Here is a 25,000-nt window from a genome sequence, read left to right on the forward strand (position 1 = left end):
GAGTATGTATAAGAACACTGTTATGTGTTATATGAAGCCAAGAGTTGTCTGAAAGCTTTGTATGGAATGTTGGCGTGAGACGAAGGGAAATTTTGTCTCCAGTACTATTCGCTTATCATGTAAACGATACTGGAAGCATAATTCGACCAACATTGCAAGTATGTTGACTTTAGTGACAATCTCTTAAACAGACTTATGAAATTACTAGTTCTTATGTATGGAGATGATACAGTGATTCTGTGTGATAAAGAGGAGGAAATGAAGCGAGTGTTATTTAGGTTCATATAGTTGCAGTAATGAGTGGAAGTTGACTGTAAATTGTAATAAGGTAAAGATTGTAGTTTTTAATATTGGAAGAATTCATCCTAATTATAATTTTTAGCTTAATGGCGAAAATACGGAAATTGTCGAGGGGTATAAGTACCTAGGGATTGTTTTTAACAGTAATGGTTTGCTTCGTCGCAGTCAACTACATTTAGCAGAGCAAGCCAAGAGAGCCATGTACTCAGCAGTAGGCACTAGCAGAAAGATGGTGTTCATGACATGGAGCTATTATATACAAAATTTCTAAAACACGTGTTATTTGTGCAATGGAAAACAAGCAATGACATAGTGTATGGGGAACTCGGGGTGTATCCACTAGAGTATCAAGTGTAGAATGATATACTTTTGAGTGAGATTAATAACCGGTAAGAATAGTAAAATTAGTTACATAGTGTACTAGTGTTTATGGCAGTTGGATCAACGAGATGTTTATTCTTCACAATGGTTAACATATATTAGGGAGATATGTAATAACTGCCATGTCGGAGGCGTTATCACAAATTTTTATAAATCCAAGGTCGTACAATTTAATCCTCTTTTCCTGCCCTTAATCTCTTATGCATACTTCTTTTCAGTCCTTAAATATAAAGGACTAAAAAGAAACATATATAAGAAATCGAAAATATGTTAAGGGAAATACCAGGTATAAATATAAGAACTGATGGTACTTAAGTTTACATCACTAAGGTGTGTGTGTGTGTGTGTGTGTGTGTGTGTGTAGGGACAAAGGTGCACGTGCCTCTCATAAATTATTGTTTAGCGAAGGTAATGAGTATATGGCAAGATAAGTCGATGGTACAAGCAATCTATTAGTGCAGGTAAGTGAACCCTCTTTCGGCCATGCCTGGGCTGCCTTGGAGTAATGGCGTAATGGCTCAGTCAACACACCGCCCACTGCACAAAGTGGAACCTTTATTGAAGTAACGATAAGGGAATGTGGGCTAATCTCCTTTAAAGTTAACACAGTACTACTTACGTCATACTCTGACAACGACGACGCTTTCACAATACTCATATATATATATATATATATATATATATATATATATATATATATATATATATATATATATATATATATATATATATATATATATATATATATATAGGAGGAGGCAGTAGATACCTGCCGAAACGATAATTACTCCCAGTGAGGTCTAAAGCATTGTTCAGGGGGTGCTGTGAACTTATCATTAAACCCAGCTGTGACCTCACTGAACGTTTCCCTTTGTGTCTCACAACACAAAAGGGCAGTCACAGCCTGCCCTCTAAAGACAACTCTCTTCCTCCACACGAAACTACAAGCACCTAATAACACACACACACCCTTCACTCAAAAATTTTAAACTCATGGCGACTCCTACACCAGCCTCGGAGTCCCCATCTGGGGAGGGGACCATAAATGTCCCCAGGTCGGACTGCCTTTCCGTCGACGACCCTAAGTGTCTTGACACCCCCCTCAACTTTTTCTTCATTAACTTCTGCAACATTCGCGGTCTAAGATCTAATTTTCAATCTGTAGAACACCACCTCTCCTCTTCTAAACCTCATCTTCTTTTCCTCACTGAAACTCAGGTGTCTGAGGCAACTGACAGTAGCCCCTTTTCTGTTCCCTCCAACTTTCTCTATCCTCATTTTCGATCTAAAGCTGGATGCTGCGTTTATGTGCGCAATGACTTTACCTGCTCTCGTGCCCACGCTCTTGAATCTTCCGAGTTTTCCACCATCTGGCTACGAGTACAGAGTCATTCTCATACTAAATTTATCTGTGCTGTATACCTCTCTCCTAACTCCTCTGACTATAAGAAATTCTTTGACTACTTAACTTCCAAAGTGGAGCACATTCTGACCCTCTTCCCTTTTGCAGAGATCTCCATTCTTGGAGACTTCAATGTTCACCACCAGCTTTGGCTTTCCTCTCACTTCACTGACCATCCTGGTGAACTAACCTACAACTTTGCTATCCTCCATGACCTAGAGCAATTGGTGCAACACCCTACTCCTGACCGTCTTGGAGATATGCCCAACATTCTTGACCTTTTCCTGACCTCTAATCCTTCTGCTTATGCTGTCACCCTTTCTTCTCCGTTGGGCTCCTCCGATCACAATCTCATATCTTTATCTTGTCCTATCACTCCAATCCCTCCTCAGGATCCCCCTAAGCGAAGGTGCCTCTGGCGTTTTGCCTCTGCTAATTGGGGGGACCTGAAGAGGTATTTTGCTGATTTTCCTTGGAATGATTACTGCTTCCGTGTCAGAGACCCGTCTTTGTGTGCTGAGCGCATAACAGAGGTGATAGTGTCTGGCATGGAGGCGTACATTCCTCACTCTTTTTCTCGTCCTAAACCTTCTAAACCTTGGTTTAACACAGCTTGTTCTCGTGCTATACATGATAGAGAGGTGGCCCACAAAAGGTACTTAAGCCTTCCATCACCAGAATCTCATGCACTTTATATTTCTGCCCGGAACCATGCCAAGCCTGTTCTCCAACTAGCCAAAAACTCCTTCATTAACAGAAAATGTCAAAACCTTTCAAGATCTAACTCCCCTCGTGATTTCTGGCATCTAGCCAAAAATATCTCCAATAACTTTGCTTCTTCTTCTTTCCCTCCTCTACTTCAACCAGATGGCACCACTGCTATCACATCTATTTCTAAAGCTGAACTCTTAGCTCAAACCTTAGCTAAAAACTCTACCTTGGACGATTCTGGGCTTGTTCCTCCCTCTCCTCCACCCTCTGACTACTTCATGCCACGTATTAAAATTCTTCTCAATGATGTTTTCCATGCCCTCGCTGGCCTAAACCCTCGGAAGGCTTATGGACCTGATGGGGTCCCTCCTATTGTTCTCCGAAACTGTGCCTCCGTGCTTGCATCTTGCCTAGTCAAACTCTTTCAGCTCTGTCTGTCAACATCTACCTTTCCTTCTTGCTGGAAGTTTGCCTACATTCAACCTGTTCCTAAAAAGGGTGACCGCTCTAATCCCTCAAACTACCGTCCTATTGCTTTAATTTCCTGCTTATCTAAAGTTTTTGAATCTATCCTCAACAGGAAGATTCTTAAACATCTATCACTTCACAACCTTCTATCTGATCGCCAGTGTGGGTTCCGTCAAGGCCGCTCTACTGGTGATCTTCTGGCTTTCCTTACTGAGTCTTGGTCATCCTCTTTTAGAGACTTTGGTGAAACTTTTGCTGTTGCCTTGGACATATCAAAAGCCTTTGATAGAGTCTGGCACAAAGCTTTGATTTCCAAACTACCCTCCTACGGTTTCTATCCTTCTCTCTGTAACTTCATCTGAAGTTTCCTTTCTGACCGTTCTATTGCTGCTGTGGTAGACGGTCATTGTTCTTCTCCTAAATCTATTAACAGTGGTGTTCCTCAGGGTTCTGTCCTGTCACCCACTCTTCTTATTATTCATTAATGATCTTCTAAACCAAACTTCTTGTCCTATCCACTCCTATGCTGATGATACCACCCTGCACTTTTCCACGTCTTTTCATAGACGTCCAACCCTTCAGGAGGTAAACATATCACGCAGGGAAGCCACAGAACGCCTGAATTCTGATCTTTCTAAAATTTTTGATTGGGGCAGAGCAAACTTGGTATTGTTCAATGCCTCAAAAACTCAATTCCTCCATCTATCAACTCGACACAACCTTCCAGACAACTATCCCCTCTTCTTCAATGACACTCAACTGTCCCCCTCTTCTACACTGAACATCCTCGGTCTGTCCTTTACTTATAATCTGAACTGGAAACTTCACATCTCATCTCTAGCTAAAACAGCTTCTATGAAGTTAGGTGTTCTGAGACGTCTCCGCCAGTTTTTCTCACTCCCCCAGCTGCTAACTCTGTACAAGGGCCTTATCCGTCCATGTATGGAGTATGCTTCACATGTCTGGGGGGGTTCCCCACTCATACTGCTCTTCTAGACAGGGTGGAATCAAAAGCTTTTCGTCTCATCAACTCCTCTCCTCTAACTGACTGTCTTCAGCCCCTCTCTCACCGTCGCAATGTTGCATATCTAGCTGTCCTCTACCGCTATTTTCATGCCAACTGCTCTTCTGATCTTGCTAACTGCATGCCTCCCCTCCTTCCACGGCCTCGCTGCACAAGACTTTCTTCTTTCTCTCACCCCTATTCTGTCCACCTTTCTAACGCAAGAGTTAACCAGTATTCTCAATCATTCATCCCTTTCTCTGGTAAACTCTGGAACTCCCTGCCTGCTTCTGTATTTCCACCTTCCTATGACTTGAATTCCTTCAAGAGGGAGGTTTCAAGACACTTATCCACCAATTTTTGACTACTGCTTTGACCCTTTTATGGGACTGGCATTTCAGTGGGCATTTTTTTTATTAGATTTTTGTTGCCCTTGGCCAGTATCCTTCCTACATAAAAAAAAAAAAAAAAAAAAAAAAAAAATATATATATATATATATATATATATATATATATATATATATATATATATATATATATATATATATATATAACTTATTTCAAAGATCATAATGATAAAGTTAAAAACAAACAAAAGTTTATTTTAAAAGAAGAAGAAGAAAAAAAAAAAAAAATAATGATGCACATTACTTCTCATTACTTCCCTCCACCACCTTTCGGTACGGTCTGGTAATCATGTCGTCTTCAGTCTTGCCCTACCTTCTCTGCTGCAAACACTTCTGAGAATAATAATTTAAATAATGACGATAAGACACTTAACTTCACGTCTGATTAACTTCTGTTTCTGAAAGTTGACGTTTTTATGTCTGTAAATTTATCTTAAGAATACAGGTACGAGTATATCGTTAACTGCTAATAATTCGCATGCATTTTTTAAAACATGAATAAGTCGTAATGTGACTTGTTTTTCTTCAACACGGAGATCCTACGAAAGTCATCATCAACCTTAAATCTTACTGCAGGACAAAGGATCTCCCAATTCTCGCAACTCACTTCTGCTGGTTGCCAATTTATTCCAGGTTTCTCGTCACGTCTCCCATCTTCCTTCTTATATACTTGCCTTTCCCTCTTTTATTATCTATAAACTGCTGTTCTTTACCCCGATCGCTCAAGTATCATACATTTTTTGCTTTAAAACATGTCCTTCTCACGAGTGTGTTATTTACTTATTTATTTATACATCGTTATTTTTTTCCTTTTGGCTGTCGTCAAGATCAGGATTCATACGTCCGTCGTAAGGATCCTGGTCAGTATGTCTTCATCTTAGACCTGCTGTCAAATCCATGATGTCTTGTTTTTATTCTAAAGTTATGCCAATGACGCCTCTCTCTGTTCATCTCTGGGCACACACTTTTGGTGCCTGAGGCCAAATATTTGGTCTGATTCTTCTTGCACTTGTATCTTCTTTGGTAACTTAAATATGCAAATCTCTTCACCACAAAAAAAGTAGCATTGAACTGGCGGTGTTTGTACATACGTGTTACATAATTGAAAAGCCTTTAGGGAATTATATGAGGTCAGTATTCATCCCGGGAGTGAAAAGTTAACCAGATAATGTATGTGCTGCAGCATCAGCTTAGGTCTGCTTTTATCTAGAGAACGTAAGGTATGCATTTTCAGTTATTCGAGAAAATACCAATAAACGGGAAATGGTCGACAAACTATTGTCTCTGTAATGACGAGATGGAATTCTGCAGTCCCACTTTGTTTGGATTATCTGGTAACTTCACTATCAACTTACTCGAGTTTCTAAGTCACCAGTTACGATGCAAGGAAGCGGCAAACATCATGCGTCAGGACTCCCATGAACATTCTGAAGATGCAGGAAGATGTTTTATTTAAAGCATTATAATGTACAAAGTACTTTTAATATAGAATTTTTAATCCTTTTACAGAATCCTGATCGGACACAGAAAAAATAAGCATGCTCATACATCAAAGCACAAATTTTCTGTTAACGCGTCTACAAGTTAACAGCTGTTGCCTTTCTTTAATTGTCTTAGTTGCCTCCTTCCTTCATGAAAACAATCTTTCGCTAATTGCTTTCAAAATTTTCCATAAAAGAAGAAAAGAAATGTCTCTTGTAGCTTCACTAACTTTACAAAGCGCTGTGAATGAGACGAGTTACGTTAGGTTTCGGTAATCTTACATGTTGGGCACTTACTGTAAAAGATAAGACAGTTCACGTTTGGAAACTTTTGATATAATACCATTAGGAGCAAAGGACGTCTGGGGACACACCAGGGGGCTTCCATCGGGTGTAGGACGATTTGGCCACGGATGATTTGCCCACGGACAATTTGGCCACGGGATGTCACCGTAGGACGTTTTGGCCACGGGAACTTCCCAAGGTGGACGTTTTGGCCATGAAACATATTTACTGTAATATATATTATATTTTGTATTATTTACATATTTTCACAATTATTATTAATATTCGTATTTATTACCTAACCTAACCTAACCTAACCTAACCTAACCTAACCTAACAGAACAGATTAGAGAACTTTTTTGGATAATAAAACAGACTAAAGATTTTTTCCTTTACTTAATAAGCAAGCTACTAAGTGCAATAGATTCCTAGTATTTTCTCCCGTGGCCAAAATGTCCTACCCACCGTGGCCAAAACGTCCTAGGGTGACATCCCGTGGCCAAATCGTCCGTGGCCAAATCGTCCGTGGCCAAATTGTCCGGATTCCGCTTCCATCATAATAGAGTAGTCGCCGCAGGTTGAATTGACGTAAAACACCATTGTTCTATACTACATAATATTTACTAGAGTTATGCATCCACAGTAAGCCGTCTTCTACGTGGAAACTACATACATACGTTTTCTCTTGAGAGGGGAGCCCAAATAATTTGTGTGCGAATAGCGTAGGGCCGTAAGCCTTACACTTGCCTTTGAAATCCTACGTTGCGTGTTTTATATATATATATATATATATATATATATATATATATATATATATATATATATATATATATATATATATATATATATATATATATATATATATATATCTCAGAAAACTATGAACCTGATGGGGTCCCTTCTGTTCTCGGAAACTGTGCCTCCGTGCTAGCATCTTGCCTAATGAAACTCTGCCAACTCTGTCTATCACCATCTACCTTTCCTTCTTACTGGAAGTTTGCCTACGTTGTCCTATTGCTTTAATTTCTTGCCTCTGTAAAGTTTTTGATATATCATCATCAGGAAGGTTCTTAAACATCTATCACTTCACGACCTTATATCTGATCACCAGTATAGGTTTCGTCGTGACCGCTTGAATGGTGATCTTTTGGCTTTCTTTACTGAGTCTTGGTTCGGAATTTCGGTGAAACTTTTGTTGTTGTCTTAGCTTAGATATATCAAAAGTATTTGATAGAGTCTGGCACAAAACTTTGATTTTCAAACTACCCTACTTCTATGGCTCTCTTTGTAACTTTATCTCAAGTTTCTTCTCTGACCGTCCTATTGCTGCTGTGGTAGACGGTCAGTTCTTCTCCTAAGTATATTAATAGTGGTGTTCCATAGGGTTGTCATGTCACCCAATCTCTTCCTATTTTTCATCAATGATCTTCTAAGCCAAACTTCTTGTCCTATTCACTCCTGATGATAGCACTCTACACTTTTCCACGTCTTTTTGTAGACGTCCAATCCTTCAGGAATTAAAGAGCTCAGTGTGTGTGTGTGTGTGTGTGTGTGTGTGTGTGTGTGTGTGTGTGTGTGTGTGTGTGTGTGTGTGTGTGTGTGTGTGTGTGTGTGTGTGTGTGTGTGTGTGTGTCATTCACCTATGGTCGTCTGCTGGTCACCCAGACAGCCCTTACTCTCCGGAAAGAGCTCAGAGCTCATAGTGACCGATCTTTGGGTAGGACTGAGACCACTCACACACCACACACCGGACCACACACCGGGACAGCGAGGTCACAATCCCTCGGGCTACATTCCGTACCTACTTGCTGCTAGGTAAACAGGGGCTTGACATTAGGAAGGCTCGCCCATTTGCCTCGCCGCGCCCGGGATAAGAATCTGGGCCTTCTTGGTTGTGAGCCGAGTGTGCTTACCACTGTGTGTGTGTGTGTGTGTGTGTGTGTGTACAAAGAGAGAGAGAGAGAGAGAGAGAGAGAGAGAGAGAGAGAGAGAGAGAGAGAGAGAGAGAGAGAGAGAGAGAGAGAGAGAGAGAGAGAGAGAGAGAGAGAGAGAGAGAGAGAGAGAGAGAGAGAGAGACTGTGGAAGTTACTAAGCTACTGGTTCATGATAACTGTATGTAATATTATACTTGATTATTTCAGGACTGCTATCACACTACAGCTTCTGGATCCAATTTCCAGTAAGCCAGGAAGTAAACGCATTTATAACACTTCTGTAATTGTGACTGGTACGTACAGTCCGTCGTAAAATCCTCTTTAAAGATGATGATGACACTGACAGCAGCAGCTGCTACTACTCCAGCACCCCCACACTTATGGACAGTGTATGGGTTGTTTGCATTTATACCAATATATTTCCTGAATTTGCTTTTCATTATCACATGACATGGATAAAAAATACTAAATCTCTACCTCATCTTAGGGAAGAGAGTATATTTACTAATTACAGTTACTACGTACACTTTCGCTTTTTTTTTTTTTTCGGATGAGAACTGAACAGAATGTGAAATTGTCGTTCGGTCTTTGAAAGAAGAAATTTACATATGACACTTGAGGATCACTCAATGATTGAGCATCAATATCAATGATAAGGGTTTGCTTGTCATGTCTTCCTTTATTATAATAACGTCCTTCTCTCAACGGGTGATTTGTTGTCTCTCCTTGAAAGAACACGATTTCACAGGTTTCTCACGTCATACACTTCCCTCCCATTCCCCCATTAAGCATACAACATTGACGCGTCTCCTCTAAGTTTTGCTACAACTGCTTTCATAACTCTGCAGTATCACAGGAATACATAAAATTCAAACTGATATTTAATACTTAACAATACTATCATAAATAGCAAGCACTCTACATAGATTGACGTGTTAACATCAGTAATGTTTCTGTGTTGGATTAAACAATAAGGAAGGTGAGTTAGGTATGCAATAAAAGTTCTCTCCCCGTATAGCAAATCGAGAACGCTGTCGCCACTTCGGAAATGCGTGGGAGAGTGGTGGGGCCAGATACTCGTACTCATATTGCAATAATTAAGAGGAATAGCAAAACACTGCTTCTCTACCTAGGTATGTTGAACTCGTTAGCAAAGCATCAGAATATATCCTTCATTCATTAATATTTACAGTTTATCTGAAAAATTATATTCTTCATAATATACGATTACAGACAGGCTTGAATCTTAAAGACCGTCCTGAACAGTGGTATGCCCGTTAATCATTGGCGGTGTTACATAACGCAGAAAAGCGAAGCTGCAAAAGTTGAGATGCTTGTTACGGGCTTATTTCCAGAAAACTTGTGGTTTAAAGCTCAGTCTTTAGGGAGCGTGTGGCATCCTCTGGTGCATCTGGTCCGCCTTCCACCAGGTGAGGATGAAGGATTAGATTTTCCTGGAGTGGAAGGGAGTTGTGGAACCTGCGCGTCTGCGGAAGGGGGTGAACATTCATGAACCACATTTTATAAACGCAGGTTACTTTGATTACAAATTCAATAAACAAAGGAACCCCCCAATAAAAGTCCGCAAAACAATTTCTCTAAGAATAAAAACAATACGTAAAAGTATTAGGTGGAAGAAATATTACATTTACAAAAAGCAAAGTAATGAGTTACAATCATACAGTGCCACCATAAGTAATCCTGTTATTCGGCTATCTAAATACAGACAGAATATATATATATATATATATATATATATATATATATATATATATATATATATATATATATATATATATATATATATATATATATATATATATATATATATATATATATATATATATATATATATATATATATATATATATATATATATATATATATATATATATATATATGTATGTATAAACGCAACAGCTGTCCTCACCTCCTTGCGATTGTCGGGCTGCATAGAGGGCGTGAGTGTGAGGGAGAGGTACTGCAGGTTGTCTGCTGTGCTGGGCTCCCACGTGAAGCCCAGGGAGGCGTCAGGGGTTGGGTTCCTGACATGAAAAATAAAAATAAAAAAAATCATAGTTGTTGGTGCTGGTAAAATTTGTGTTAGTGAGGTGATGGAAATATTGGGAAAAGTGATGCAGGCCAAATATTTTCCGAAAAATATACGATACAATGATAAACATTAAATTTATCATCCTGTCTTTCAAAGTTATTTTTCTTCTTCACAAAAAGTAATAAATTCAGGAGCTCCGTCATCGCTTTTACCCGGTGGCAGCAAAGTTGGTCCAGAGAGTCGTGATGATGTCTCTGAGGGCAAGGTCGTCAGGCCGCTGCAGGTCCTTAGGACGGTCTTGGGGTGCGGTTGGCGGCGTCAGGAGAGGGCCGCCACGGAACAGGTAGTACAGGTCGTCAACGTGACTCACCCCTGTCAGGGCAGACACAGCGTGTTGAGCTGCCAGGAGCGAATCACAATGACCCGAACATAACTATGATCTAAGATTCAAACACGAATTCACACTCTGGAGGTTTGTTAATCATTATGAAAAGGATGATGATGATGATGATAGTATTACTGCCAACTTATCATTATCACTATTATTATTATTATTATTATTATTATTATTATTATTATTATTATTATTATTATTATTATTATAATTGTTGTTATCATTACTACTACTACAACTACTACTACTACTACTACTGCAACTACTGCTATAAAAATATAAGGTAGTTGTCAGAATAACATCAAAACATCAACAATAGTAATAATACCACCACCAAGACCATAACGAAAAAAAAAAAAAATAAAATAAATAAATAAATAAAATAGAAAATAACGTATGAATGGTGGTGGTAGTGGATGACCGCGATGGCAAAGGTAAAATATTTCTAACTGATGCTGTGTTAAGGCTCGCTCCGCCGACAAGGTCCTGGAGGAGGCACACGCAGACTGGGGCGAGGCTGATGCCATGATGTCAACATGTGGGTGATCTGCGGCCAATCAATGACAGCAGAACATTTACCGGCTCGGGGCTCGATTCTGAAGTAGAGATTCTCCACAAGTGTTCGCTAGACCAGCCATCCATCATGTCCTCTAGAGATACCTACACTTCTTGTCGCAGGAAGGGCACAGCAGCTGACTCAGGGAGAGCTGTGCGTAGTGCTGCAGCTCGTAGCGGAAGGTGCGGCCGGTGGGGTGCACTGCCTGGGCGTGGCGGGCAGTGGTGAGGTCATGGCACACGGCAAAGTGACTGTCAGTAAGCATCTGTGCAGAATTATGCGTATTAGTTTTTTTTTTTGTGTGTGTGTGTGACTCAGCAAATATAATGAAAAATTAAAGGCTTTTCTGTAAAATACCTTGAGTAAATATGTTTAGGAAAGTTATATCAGTGGAACTACTTATAATATCGCCATGACTGCTATTATTATTATTATCATTATCATTATTATTATTATTATCTTTTTTTTTATTTCTATTTCGAGCCTCCATATAAATAAATCTCTTCTTGGGATCCTCCTCTATGATATCACCATTTTCTATGAACGAGTGTTCTCCTTCAGATACAACACTAAAGCCTGATCGCACTGAAACCTCCGCGTCACGCAGCGGGGGATCTTTCCTTCTGCCACCACTATAGCGATCTGAACTCGTGTACGGAAACGATCATAATTCTATTTTCACAATTAAGCTCATGTGAAAGCGGTGGAGCTAAGAACTGAATCTTCACAACTGCTGAAGTGGTCACTGCTCGACCCTGACTGTTCGCCATCTACGCATTTCATTTGGTATAATTAGAGTCTGAAATAAATACATTATCGTGTGAAAATACCTAATTCGTCGATTTCTTTTTAATTGTCAATCTTACTTAATCATCTACCAGACTTCGGCTTATGCGTACCCACCCTCATGAAGTTTTCAGCGTGCGCCTCAGTGACGTGAGTGGTGCCCAAATAGTGGTGGTACAGCTGGCGCGCCACGCCCACTGGGTCCTCGCTCCTGCCCACAAGCTCAAGGGACGCAGGTCCGGCCACACTGAAGTTGTGCTGTAGTTCTTCCAGCAAATGCTTCTCGGCTAATGCAGCTGAGGGAAAAAAAAAAAAAAAATCAAGGTAATAATTTCCTCAAACACAAAAGTTAGTCAAATCTGACTGTTAACCACGTAAGTAATGCGATAGTTACGTAAAGCGAAGAAAGCTCCGTCGTCTCTGGTGATGCCCGATATGATGTCCACCTCGGCGAGGCGCCCGTCACGCATTAGTTGGGCAGGGTGGTCAGGCAGGTAGTGGCCGTCCACCCAAGGAGTGAAGGTAAGTGGTAATGTAAACCATTTCTGCAGAAAAAAAATCTTATTAATTTGTATATCGGTGCTGAATGACAGTCTTGACACCCAGCAGAGAATGCCACTCACTCTGAAATCTTCGTTAAGAGGAAAGAGGGCCTTTGCATCCAATCCCTGCAGGCAGAGAAGGAGAGCCTCGCTACTCTGGTCTGTAGGACAGCCAAGAGTACTGCCCACTTGAAGCGCTTCTTTCCGAGGACTATTGTTGAGGGCCCAGGGACACAGCGCCGTGCCGGACTGTAGAATACTACGGGAAAAAAGACCTGTGCAAGCATTACAGAATGTCTGAACAAGTTATTCTTCTAATAAAGTACAAACACAAAAGATATACAACACGGAAAAATAGATAAATGAAAAAAAGAAAGTTTAATTCGACCCCTCCAACATCCTTATTAGTGAAACTTATTATGTGCAAATATAGAACAATTCATGCCTTTCGCTCTTGTTGTCAGCATCTGGAAATGAACCGAGGCTCCGCCGGCACTCTCCCCAAAAATGGTGACCCGCGTATTGTCTCCGCCAAAGAGTTGGATATTCCTCTTCACCCACTGAAGCGCCATGGTCTGGTCCTTGAGGCCAAGGTTCCCAGGCATTACCGAGTCCTCGGTAGAAAGGAAACCTGCCCAAAATAAAGAGAGAGACAGTAAGAGGAATTGTGTGCAAGGTGCATAACACTTACATAAGAATATAAGAAAATAAGGGAAGCTGTAAGAAACCATTAAGCCTACACGTAGCAACCAATAAGCCTACACGTGGCAGTCTCAGTACGAAACACACCTATCTGTTTCCACCATCATCCTCACCCATATTTTTTTCTACGTTTCCTTTAAAACTCTCCAATGACTTAGCACTAACAACATGATTACTGGGTCTATTTAATTCACCTACCAGTTTATTTAAGAACCATTTTCTTCCTATCTCTTTTATAAAACCAGCGAGAAGAAGAAAGAACCAGAAGAATGAAATTATTAAAGAGAGAGCGAGCCAAAGATAGAAGATGCCTGAGGTGCGATAAGTAGCCTGCCCGCTCTCGCTCAGTTTTAAAAATCTCACGCAACTACTTAGTCTTCTTCACAAATTAATTTCAACACCTTCCTTTTGTTCCCTCATGTTGAGTCCGATATATCATATAGTAGAAGAGTCAACCTTGCATATAACGTGATCAGATCCCACCCAGCCCCTTTGGTTGCCCCACAATGGTTATTCAAAGTCGTCTAGTAAAAGCAACCTCATGCAAGGGAGGCGAGCGCTCTAGCAGTCTAGTCAATTCCAGTCTAGTCAATTAGCAGTCTAGTCAATTCTAGCAGTCAATTCCCTCGTTCCTTCCCCGTTCCCAAACCCCCCAGCATGAGTCACTGTCTGGGACAAATCGCAGAGACTTTCCTACGAGGTAGTCGGTGTCCAGCCAAGCCAGAGAGAAGACAAGCATCAATAAAGACGGAGAGCCGTGGGGGAAGGGATATATACGTTGGAAGGCTTTTGTTTGATTGGATATTATTTAAATATTCAAGACAGTAAACCCTTGCCGATATATGTAAGATTAGCGTCTCCAGGAGCCTGCCAGTAGTTGCCGAGCCTCTGTAATTTGAATATCTTTTGACACTGACTCCTCGACACTGGCCGGATGTTTAGGCGTATATGGGAGAGTTTTTTTTTTTTTTTTTTTTTCTGTGTATAAGACGACCACTGGCAAAAAAAAAGAAAGAAAAAAAAGAAAAAGCCCACTTATTACCAGTTCCCATAAGATGTCAGATAAAATGGACAAAAAAAACAGGATAAATGTCTTGAAACCTCCCTCTTGAAAGAGTTCAAGTCATGAGAAGGAGGAAATACATATGCAGTCAGGTAGTTCCAGAGTTTACCTGAGACAGGGATGAATGATTGAGAATACTGGTTAACTTTTGCAATAGAGAAGTGGACAGAATGGGAATAAGAAAAAGGAGAAAGTCTTGTGCAGCGAGAACGCGAGAGGAGGGGAGGCATGCAGTTAGCAAGATCAGAATAGCAGTTGGCATGAAAACAGCGGTAGAAAACAGCAAGGGATGCAACATTGCGGGGATGAGAAGAGGCTGAAGACAGTCAGAAGAGAGGAATTGATAACACGAAAAAGCTTCTCATTCCACCCTGTCTAAAACAGCGGTATGAGTGGAAACCCACATATGTGAAGCATACTCCATTTATGGGCGGATAATGCCCCTATACAGAGCTAGCAGATGGGGAGGGGTGAGAAAAACTGGCGGAGACGACTCAGAACGCCTAACTTCATAGATTTTTTTTTTCTATTTTTTTTTTTTTTTTTTTTTTATGTAGGAGGGACACTGGTCGAGGGCAACAAAAATCCAATAAAAAATGCCCACTGAAATGCCAGTCCCATAAAAGGGTCAAAGCAGTAGTCAAAAATTGATGAATACGTGTCTTGAAACCTCCCTCTTGAAGTAATTCAAGTCATAGGAAGGTGGAAATACAGAAGCAGGCAAGGACTTCCAGAGTTTATCAGAGAAAGGGATGAATGATTGAGAATACTGGTTAACTCTTGCGTTAGAGAGGTGGACAAAATAGGAGTGAGAGAAAGAGGAAAGTCTTGTGCAGCGAGGCCGCGGGAGGAGGGGAGGCATGCAGTTAGCAAGATCAGAAGAGCAGTTAGCATGAAAATAGCGGTAGAAGACAGCTAGACATGCAACATTGCAGCGGTGAGAGAGAGGCTGAAGACAGTCAGTTAGAGGAGAAGAGTTGATGAGACGAAAAGCTTTTGATTCCACCCTGTCTAGAAGAGCAGTATGAGTGGAACCCCCCCAGACATGTGAAGCATACTCCATACATGGACGGATAAGGCCCTTGTACCGAGTTAGCAGCTGGAAGGGGGGGTGTAAGAAAAACTGGCGGAGACGACTCAGAACACCTAACTTCATAGAAGCTGTTTTAGCTAGAGATGAGATGTGAAGTTTCCAGTTCAGATTATAAGTAAGGACAGGCCGAGGATGTTCATTGTAGAAGAGGAGGACAGTTGAGTGTCATTGAAGAAGTGGGGATAGTTGTCTGGAAGGTTGTGTCGAGTTGATAGATGGAGGAATTGAGTTTTTGAGGTATTGAACAATACCAAGTTTGCTCTGCCCCAATCAGAAATTTTAGAAAGATCAGAAGTCAAGCGTTCTGTGGCTTCCCTGCGTGAAATGTTTAGATAGAGCAGAGATGTGGAGTTCCCAGCTTAGATTATAAGTAAAGGACAGACCAAAGATGTTCATTATTGACTGGTTCCTCTTTTGTCTGTTGGATGTAGTGTCCACCTATCTTCAGTATTTTCTGCTGTTAAATGTGACTGGTCCTAAAAGTTCTGCTGGGAGCTTTGGAGCCAGAGGATATAGATATTCTCTGCTGAGCAGTGATTGTTTCCTCTCTCCCCGGGTCTTACCGTGTTTAGGTGGTACTAGCCTGTCCCCTGGGAGACTGTAAATATACTGCTAGCAAACAGGAGGATGCAATAGTCTGTGGGCGTGGGCGGCCCTTCTTTTCGTGGGAGGTAGCTCACAGATTATTGTAAACCTTACAGAGGTGTGTGTCTTTTGTCGTAGTTGTGCTCCCTAGCACGTGGTTGTACGATTCTTTCCCAGCGAGTGGAATGTGCTCAGAGTCTATTCAGCAATTGTTTATTCCTTTCTCCGAGTTCAGGTAAAACCGGAGTGGCGACCTCACCTTTGTTAATCGTTGCAAGAAACCAGAAGAGAACCCTGTAAACGCGTATTTGGGTTCCCCACTAAACTATGCAGAAGGTAGCTTAGGAAAGCTGACCCAAGTTAGTGGCAGGTATGTGAGGGGCTGAATCTGGTGAGAGAGAGAGAGAGAGAGAGAGAGAGAGAGAGAGAGAGAGAGAGAGAGAGAGAGAGAGAGAGAGAGAGAGAGAAACAAGTGTGCATTGCCTACTGTATGAGGGACGTCATGAGGCAGCCACACATCACCTACCCAAGACACCGAGCCGGTACTGCACCACCACCAGCACAACGTCGTGATCGAGGAGAACGTGGGGAAGGAATTCTTCGGCACTACTACGATAAAATCCTCCTCCATGAAGCCAGACCATAACCGGTAAGTTCGCGTTTTCTTTCACCTGTGATGAGACATTGATTCATGATGTAAGAAGCGACACACTACCGATGAACCTGTTTTCGGGCACAGAAAGTATAAATAAACATTAGCATGTTTGTGGGTATATAATGATTTGTGTAAGTATATGATCTACTTTTTCAACGTGTCAGAGAAATCTGTCTGACAGGGAAAAAGTCGGGGTAAAAAGTACACTTTCACAATGCAGTTTCCAAAAAGAAAGATGAGCAGAAGAACCAAGAGAGTGAGCCGATTTACTTCTGAGGTGTATTAATATTCATATTTCGAAGTAGTACAAGAAAAAAAAGAAAAAAACAAACATGAAGAGAGTAGCAGTTCACCAATGAAAGAGATGAAAGAGAGAAGATACTGCTTAACTCCTACAATAGTAAGGTGAACAAAATAGAGGTAGGATTAAGTACTATAGCGAGGTCAGGGGAAGGAGAAGGCATACTGTTAGTAAGTTCAAAGGAGCAGTAACCACGCACGTAATGATGGAAGATGGTAAGTGATGTAACACTGTGACGGTGCGTCAGATTGAAGACCTTGTGTTAGAGGAAAGGCGCCAGTGAGACGAAGAGGTTTTGACTATAGTCTGTTTAAAAGTTTAGAAGACTGAGTGAGCTGAACCCACCCCATAGGTGGAAGCAATACTCCATACACAGACAGATAAGGCCTCAAAATGGAGATAGCATCTGAAAAGAAGAGAATTGCCGGAGATGACACAGATCACTCAACTTTATTAAAGTTGTAGTAAAAATAGTTGGAAATATCCAGTTGTTTACTTATTTATCTACTTACTAGTGAAGGATAGCTTAAGAAAATTTTGTATAGAGAATGAGAACAGCTGGATGTCATTGATAGAGAGGGGATAGATATCTGAAAGTTTGTGTTGAGTGAACTGATAAAGAAATTGAGTTTCTGAGGCACTGAACAACATATGGCATGCATTTACGAGCATGCATTACACACACACACACACACACACACACACACACACACACACACACACACACACACACACACACACACACACACACACACACACACACACACACTTTTCATTGAATGAATAGTTGCTTGTTGTGAGAAAGATTTGCACACTCCAATGAGTTCTAACCACACTGACATGACTGACTGAAGTTTATCACACCAGAAGTGTTCCTATCTAGGAGCTCTTAGTTTCTGTGGTGCATTCGCCTCTGTTCCCAAACACACCCTTCCCGTCACTACAATGAACCTCAATACTCATTCAGGAGCGACGGAACAACTGGCCTCTGTAAGGGCTAGAGCTGCCTCACAGCAATCAGTGCCATTGCTTGTGAATTTTATACAATTTTTACTTAGTGTTTTATTGTTTTTTAGCCTGAGGATGCCTGCAGAAAGAGGCGAAACGTAGGAAACGACAAAAGAATAAAGTTGAAGGAAACTTCGGCGCTTCACTGCAAAACAAGCTATCAAGACCTTTACAGCATTATACATTATATATATATATATATATATATATATATATATATATATATATATATATATATATATATATATATATATATATATATATATATATAATGCTGTAAAGGTCTTGATAGCTTGTTTTGCAGTGAAGCGCCGAAGTTTCCTTCAACTTTATTCTTTTGTCGTTTCCTACGTTTCGCCTCTTTCTGCAGGCATCCTCAGGCTAAAAACAATAAAACACTAAGTAAAAATTGTATAAAATTCACAAGCAATGGCACCGATTGCTGTGAGGCAGCTCTAACCCTTACAGAGGCCAGTTGTTTCGTCGCTCCTGAATGAGTATTGAGGTTCATTGTAGTGACGGGAAGGGTGTGTTTGGGAACAGAGGCGAATGCACCACAGAAACTAAGAGCTCCTAGATAGGAACACTTTTGGTGTGATAAACTTCAGTCATATATATATATATATATATATATATATATATATATATATATATATATATATATATATATATATATATATATATATATATATATATATATATATAGGGAGTAACATGAGTTTATGCGGATATTGCCAGCTGTCGAAAATGTTCTATGTACATATCCATTTTAATGTGTTGTTTAGCTGTGGTGTGAAATTCAAGTGTGGCCTGGCAACATATACAACAGCCGGGCCGGGCGGGTAACCATGGCGGAGAAACACCATGCATACACACTCCACGTTACTTTGAGTTATGCAGTACAATCTGAGCGAATTCATGGTCACTGCCTTGGTGGGAACTGCGTGTGAGTGACTAGCAATCAGCTAATTTGCTGCTAGCCTTGGTCCTTCCCATTCCCACCGGGCAGGCAATGCATGGCGCCACACAGCCTATTGTTTTATTTGTCGTTTATTGCATCCATATTCTCAGTGTGTAATGTTTATCGGTAAATCACCTGTCCGTTGCTATCACTCGTCTTGTCATGACTAAATAATTAAAAATCTCACCAAGCAGCACATCAGCCGATTGCTAGTCAGTCACACGCAGATCCTGCCGAGACATGAATACGTTCAGATTGTATTGCATACCTCAAAGTAATGCGGAGTGTGTTGGCATGATGTTTCTCCGCCATGGCTCGGCCGTTGTCTGTCGCCAGGCCACACTCACATTTCATAACACGGATAAACAATGAATTAAAATGCACATGTGCATAGAACATTTTCGACTTCGAATAGCCTGTACTTTCACCTCTGGCAATATCCACAGCGATTGAGAGAGAGAGAGAGAGAGAGAGAGAGAGAGAGAGAGAGAGAGAGAGAGAGAGAGAGAGAGAGAGAGAGACTTGGGCTCCTCTGGCTCACCTTGGGTGTAAAGACGTTGAGGTAGAGGCAGTCTTCCGTACCCAACACTTCATTCTTTCCGATTTTCTTTGCCGCAGATGAAAACTGGATGCATGGTGCTGCAGGGATGGAGGCTTCACCTATGTCCGCCCAGTTTAGAAAGGGCTCAGGGTCCTGGAAGGAAGGACACAGTGCCATCCAATATTTTACCACCCTCTTTATACCGTTGTATTGCTCTGATGAAGTCAAGTGTCTGTATTATTTAATCAATTTTCACCATCTTTCAACCTACCTTGAATCGCAGCTTTCCCAAGGGTGGCTGCGCATAAGGAATACCGTAGAATGAGAAAAAGTCTCGGCCCTTCAACGACTCTTCCACAATGCCTGAGACGCGCCCGTCTTTAGTCTCAATGAATGGTACATCTGCAGCAATCGCCACCACCATCACAGCCATCGCCACTACAGCCGCGCTACGCGCCATCCTTCTTTAACCTGCTGGTGTAAGACATGAATGACAGAAAACAATAAGGCAAAAATGGTAAACGTTTTGGTTTCCATAAGCCAATGCAAGTAAGTGTCTGTTATGAGAGTAGAGTTTACACGACTAGAGAGAGAGAGAGAGAGAGAGAGAGAGAGAGAGAGAGAGAGAGAGAGAGAGAGAGAGAGAGAGAGAGAGAGAGAGAGAGAGAACCATTGGATCCTTCACACACCTAAAGTCACTCCATACAATGGTGGTAACAATGTTCAGAAATTTAAATACTCCCCACAAGTGCTGAATCGCTACAGGTCATAACCATGTCGCCAGACGTGAATTTAAACCACGACCAATTCGCGGCAGAAGTACAATCCTGAAAGTGTGCGCTGGTCATACTGTTATTCCTGACTTCTTAGGAAGTGGTGGTGATAAGACGGCGCCAGTGGTAGAGGAAGAGCTTAGTACTTATCTATCTATCTTTCTGTCTATCGTTCTGTCTGTCTGTATATCTATCTATGTATCGGTCTGGCCGTATATCTATCTATTTGTCTGTCTGCCCATATATCCATGTATCTGTCTGTCTGTGTATATATGTCTTGTCTATCTGTCTGTCCATTTATTTATTTGTTTTATGTAAGGGCAAGTAGACAGCAAAAAAGATAAATAAATATATAAATAAATAAATAAATTAATAATAAAGGACAAATATCAATTTAATATTACAGTTTACTGTAAAAATGCTTTAACTGGCCTAGGACTAAACTATTCATAAGTTGTCGTTAGTTCTTTTACAGTTACCTTGATCCAAGCATTCATCCAAGGGGCATAATCCCACAAGCGAATTCCCTCAGGTACGGGACTTTCGCGCTACAACTCATTTTTGATCCCACTCGGCTTTTCCCTCATAAAAATCCACTAATGCAACACTAGGAGGCAGTATGCACCTGCCGAAACGATAATTACTCCCAGTGAGGTCTAAAGCACTGGATCAGGGGGTGCTGTGAACTTATCATTAAACCCAGCTGTGACCTTACTGAACATTTCCCTTTGTGTCTCACAACACAAGTGGGCAGTCACAGCCTGCCCTCTAAAGACAACTCCCTCACCAACCTCGGAGTCCCCATCTGGGGAGGGGACCACAAATGTCCTCAGGTCTGACTACCCTTTTGACAACGACCCTAAGTGTCTTGACACCCCCCTCAACTTTTTCTTCATTAACTTCTGCAACATTCGCGGTCTAAGATCTAATTTTCAATCTGTAGAACACCACCTCTCCTCTTCTAAACCTCATCTTCTTTTCCTCACTGAAACTCAGGTGTCTGAGGCAACTGACAGTAGCCCCTTTCCTGTTCCCTCCTACTATTTCTATCCTCATTTTCGATCCAAAGCTGGATGATGTGTTTATGTGCGCAACGACTTAACCTGCTCTCGTGCCCACGCTCTTGAATCTTCCAAGTTTTCCACCATCTGGCTACGACTACATAGTCAATCTCACACTAAATTTATCTGTGCTGTACACCTCTCACCTAACTCCTCTGACTATAACTCTCTTCCCTTTAGCAGAGACCTCCAATCTTGGAGACTTCTCTGTTCACCACCAGCTTTGGCTTTTCTCTCCCTTCACTGACCATCCTGGTGAACTAGACTTCAACTTTGCTATTCTCCACGACCTAGAGCAAGTGGTGCAACACCCAACTCGTATTCCTGACCGTCTTGGAAATACACCCAACATTCTTGACCTTTTCCTGACATCTAATCCTCCTGCTTATGCTGTTACCTTCTCTTCTCCGTTAAGCTATCCCAATCACAATCTTGTATCTGTATCTTATCCTATCATTCCAATCCCTCCTCAGGATCCCCTTAAGCGTAGGTGCCTCTGAAGTTTTACCTTTGCTAGTTGGGGGGACCTGAGGAGGTATTTTGCTGGTTTTCCTTGGAATGACTACTGCTTCCGTGTCAGAGACCCGTCTTTGTGTGCTTCTAAACCTTGGTTTAACACAGCTTGTTCTCGTGCTATACATGATAGAGAGGTGGCCCACAAAAGGTACATAAGCCTTCCATCACCAGAATCTCATGCACTTTATATTTCTGCCCGGAATCATGCCAAGTCTGTTCTCCAACTAGCCAAAAACTCCTTCATTAGCAGAAAGTGTTAAAATCTTTCAAGATCTAACTCCCCTCGTAACTTCTGCCATCTATCCAAAAATATCTCCAATAACTCTGCTTCTTCTTCTTTCCCTCCTTTATTTCAACCAGATGGCACCACTGCTATCATATCTTTCTCTAAAGCTGAACTCTTCGCTCAAACCTTTGCTAAAAACTCTACCTTGGACGATTCAGGGTTTGTTCCTCCCTCTCCTCCACCCTCTGAATACTTCATGCTACCTATTAAAATTCTTCGCAATGTTTTCCATGCCCTGACTGGCCTAAACCCTCGGAAGGCTTATGGACCTGATGGGGTCCCTCCTATTGTTCTCCGAAACTGTGCCTCCATGCTTGCATCCTGCCTAGTCAAACTCTTTCAGGTCTGTCTGTCAAAATCTACCTATCCTTCTTGCTGGAAGCTTGCCTACATTCATCCTCTTCCTAAAAACGGTGACCGTTCTAATCCCTCAAACTACCGTCCTATTGTTTTAATTTCCTGCCTATCTAAAGTTTTTTAATCTATCCTCAAAAGGAAGATTCTTAAACATCTGGAAACTTCACATCTCATCTCTACCTGAAACAGCTTCTATGAAGTTAGGCGTTCTGAGACGTCTCCGCCAGTTTTTCTCAACCCTCACCCCCCAGGGCTGCTAACTCTGTACAAGGGCCTTATCCGTCCATGTATGGAGTATGCTTCACATACTGCGGAGATTCCACTCATACCGCTCTTCTAGACAGGGTAGAATCAAAAGCTTCTCGTCTCATCAACTCCTCTCCTCTAACTGACTATCTTCAGCCTCTCTCTCATCGCCGCAATGTTGCATGTCTAGCTGTCTTCTACCGCTATTTTCATGCTAACTGCTCTTATGATCTTGCTAACTGCATACCTCCCCTCCTCCCGCGGCCTCGCTGCACAAGACTTTCTTCTTTCTCTCACCCCTATTCTGTCTACCTCTCTAATGCAAGAGTTAACCAGTATTCTCAAACATTCATCCCTTTCTCTGGTAAACTCTGGAACTTTCTGCCTGCTCCTGTATTTCTACCTTTTTATGACTTGAATTCCTTCAAGAGGAAGGTTGCAAGACACTTATCCTTCAATATTTGACTACCGCCTTGGGCCCTTTTATGGGACTGGCATCTCAGTGGGCTTTTTCTTTTTTTATTGGATTTTTGTTGCCCTTGGCCGGTGTCCCTCATATATATATATATATATATATATATATATATATATATATATATATATATATATATATATATATATATATATATATATATATATATATATATATATATATATATATATATATATATATATATATATATCTATCTATCTATCTATCTATCTATCTATCTATCTATCTATCTATCTATCTATCTATCTATATATATATATATATATATATATATATATATATATATATATATATATATATATATATATATATATATATATATATATAAAAACTAAAGCACACCATTAATACCATACAATATAGAAAGGCAGTATAAATAACGTTAGTGCAGTACTTCCGTACTTCGCAGCAGGTTCAGGAAATTTAAATTAAGCCCAGGACGCTTAGAAGCTACAGTTGAAAGAAGAATAAGACATACCCACAACACAATCACAAGTCACAAGAGGAGTGGATCCGCACGGTACAGAGATGCATGCAAGACTGAAGCAACAGTGTGTGTGAGGCGAGCGTTGGGTACAAGAAAAAAATGCTCAGTTGTGGTCAAGGTCTCTATAAAGGAGGATGCGAGACTCAAATGGGAGGGCTGGAGGTATCGAGTATTGAGTTTAACTAGCAACAGATGGCGAGCTGGTCGCACACACATGACCGGGACCTTAGCGGGAGAAGAGCGATGATAACTGATGATTACCAAGGATTTTTATACGTTCCTTGGTGAGTCCTCAGCAGGCGGGAAGACTCCGTGTATTGCCCACTGACACCACAAGATACAGTCGGCTCCAGACTTGATGAAGCAAGTTCCCTACCTATATTTCTATCAAAAGAGACATATCCTTTTTTTTTTTTTTCTACATGGCTCCTGTCACTGCCTAGACCTAATTTGACGGCAGTTTTAGGCCTGCTGCCTTCCTCTCCCACTCCACATCCCTCCTTCCAGTGCCTTTCCTCCATCCTCACCCTTCTAATACCTCTTTCATTCACTCCCGTCTCTCTCTCTCTCTCTCTCTCTCTCTCTCTCTCTCTCTCTCTCTCTCTCTCTCTCTCTCTCAGACATTTTTTTTCATAGAAATAAAAAAAAAAAATTCCCAATACCAAGTTCGGTAATACGTAACTTAAGTTGTCGCTCAAACTCAAAATACAAAACACAGGACACCGTCTTTTGTAGCCGTTATGTTCTTTCCCCCCTTTCCGGAAACTAATCTGTTGACCTACGAGAATAATGATTTCTCACCACCCTTAACCTGCATTACGCGTGATGTGTGATGTGTAATAAAAATTATTTTATTTATTTATTTGGCAATTTTATCGACTGAAAATCCACATATTACATATTGACTTACATATTACAACACAATACATATCAACTAAAGATTGACCTTAAGTAAGTAACTTATACTACGACACTGACTGCCACATGACGCCGATCAACCTGGAGGACCAGGGCCGGGATGATCAAGGCCAGCCTCCCTATGTATTTTTCAGGAATTTGTTTGTTCCTCCCGAAGCAGCGGGTCAGAGTTCTCGATAAACACCAAATGTGTGTGTGAGTTCGGAGAGAGAGAGAGAGAGAGAGAGAGAGAGAGAGAGAGAGAGAGAGAG

At 41.1% G+C, this 25,000-nt stretch overlaps 2 protein-coding genes across 5 annotated transcripts in view; both read right to left on the reverse strand.

The window, feature by feature from the left end:
- Positions 1 to 17, reverse strand: part of LOC135100807 (proton-coupled folate transporter-like) — a 123,459-nt gene extending 123,442 nt beyond the window's left edge. For all 3 annotated transcript variants that reach the window (XR_010268924.1, XM_064004150.1, XM_064004149.1), the window contains exon 1: positions 1 to 17. This exon is cut by the window's left edge and continues 766 nt beyond it. The gene's annotated coding sequence lies outside the window, so the exon portion shown is untranslated.
- A 9,019-nt stretch (positions 18 to 9,036) lies between these two features.
- Positions 9,037 to 23,954, reverse strand: LOC135100808 (venom carboxylesterase-6-like). 2 transcript variants are annotated; one of them, XM_064004155.1, is made up of 12 exons: positions 23,823 to 23,954; positions 19,884 to 20,083; positions 19,613 to 19,765; positions 16,673 to 16,817; positions 13,149 to 13,334; positions 12,785 to 12,978; positions 12,556 to 12,706; positions 12,279 to 12,457; positions 11,484 to 11,640; positions 10,638 to 10,797; positions 10,303 to 10,417; positions 9,037 to 9,859 (listed from the first exon to the last, which is right to left on the reverse strand). In XM_064004155.1, exons 2-12 carry the CDS (start codon positions 20,070 to 20,072, stop codon positions 9,740 to 9,742), a joined length of 1,749 nt encoding a protein of 582 aa, XP_063860225.1. In that variant the 5' UTR covers positions 20,073 to 20,083; positions 23,823 to 23,954; the 3' UTR covers positions 9,037 to 9,739. The 2 variants fall into 2 exon arrangements, with proteins under 2 accessions (XP_063860225.1, XP_063860226.1); XM_064004156.1 differs by having other exon boundaries at positions 19,884 to 20,086; positions 23,823 to 23,948.
- Between the last annotated feature and the right edge of the window lie 1,046 nt (positions 23,955 to 25,000).

This window comes from Scylla paramamosain, chromosome 5, assembly GCF_035594125.1.
Source record: "Scylla paramamosain isolate STU-SP2022 chromosome 5, ASM3559412v1, whole genome shotgun sequence".
Lineage (NCBI taxonomy): Eukaryota > Metazoa > Arthropoda > Malacostraca > Decapoda > Portunidae > Scylla > Scylla paramamosain.

Bases quoted from the DNA above. Each gene is read 5' to 3' on its own strand.
- LOC135100808 (XM_064004155.1), bottom strand. From the start codon at position 20,072: ATGGCGCGTAGCGCGGCTGTAGTGGCGATGGCTGTGATGGTGGTGGCG. The intron at 12,458-12,555 runs GTAACTATCGCA...TTTTTCCCTCAG, and splicing joins CGGAGCTTTCTTCGCTTTAC to CTGCATTAGCCGAGAAGCAT. The intron at 10,798-11,483 runs GTAGGTATCTCT...CTGCCCTGACAG, and splicing joins CCCTTCCTGCGACAAGAAGT to GGGTGAGTCACGTTGACGAC.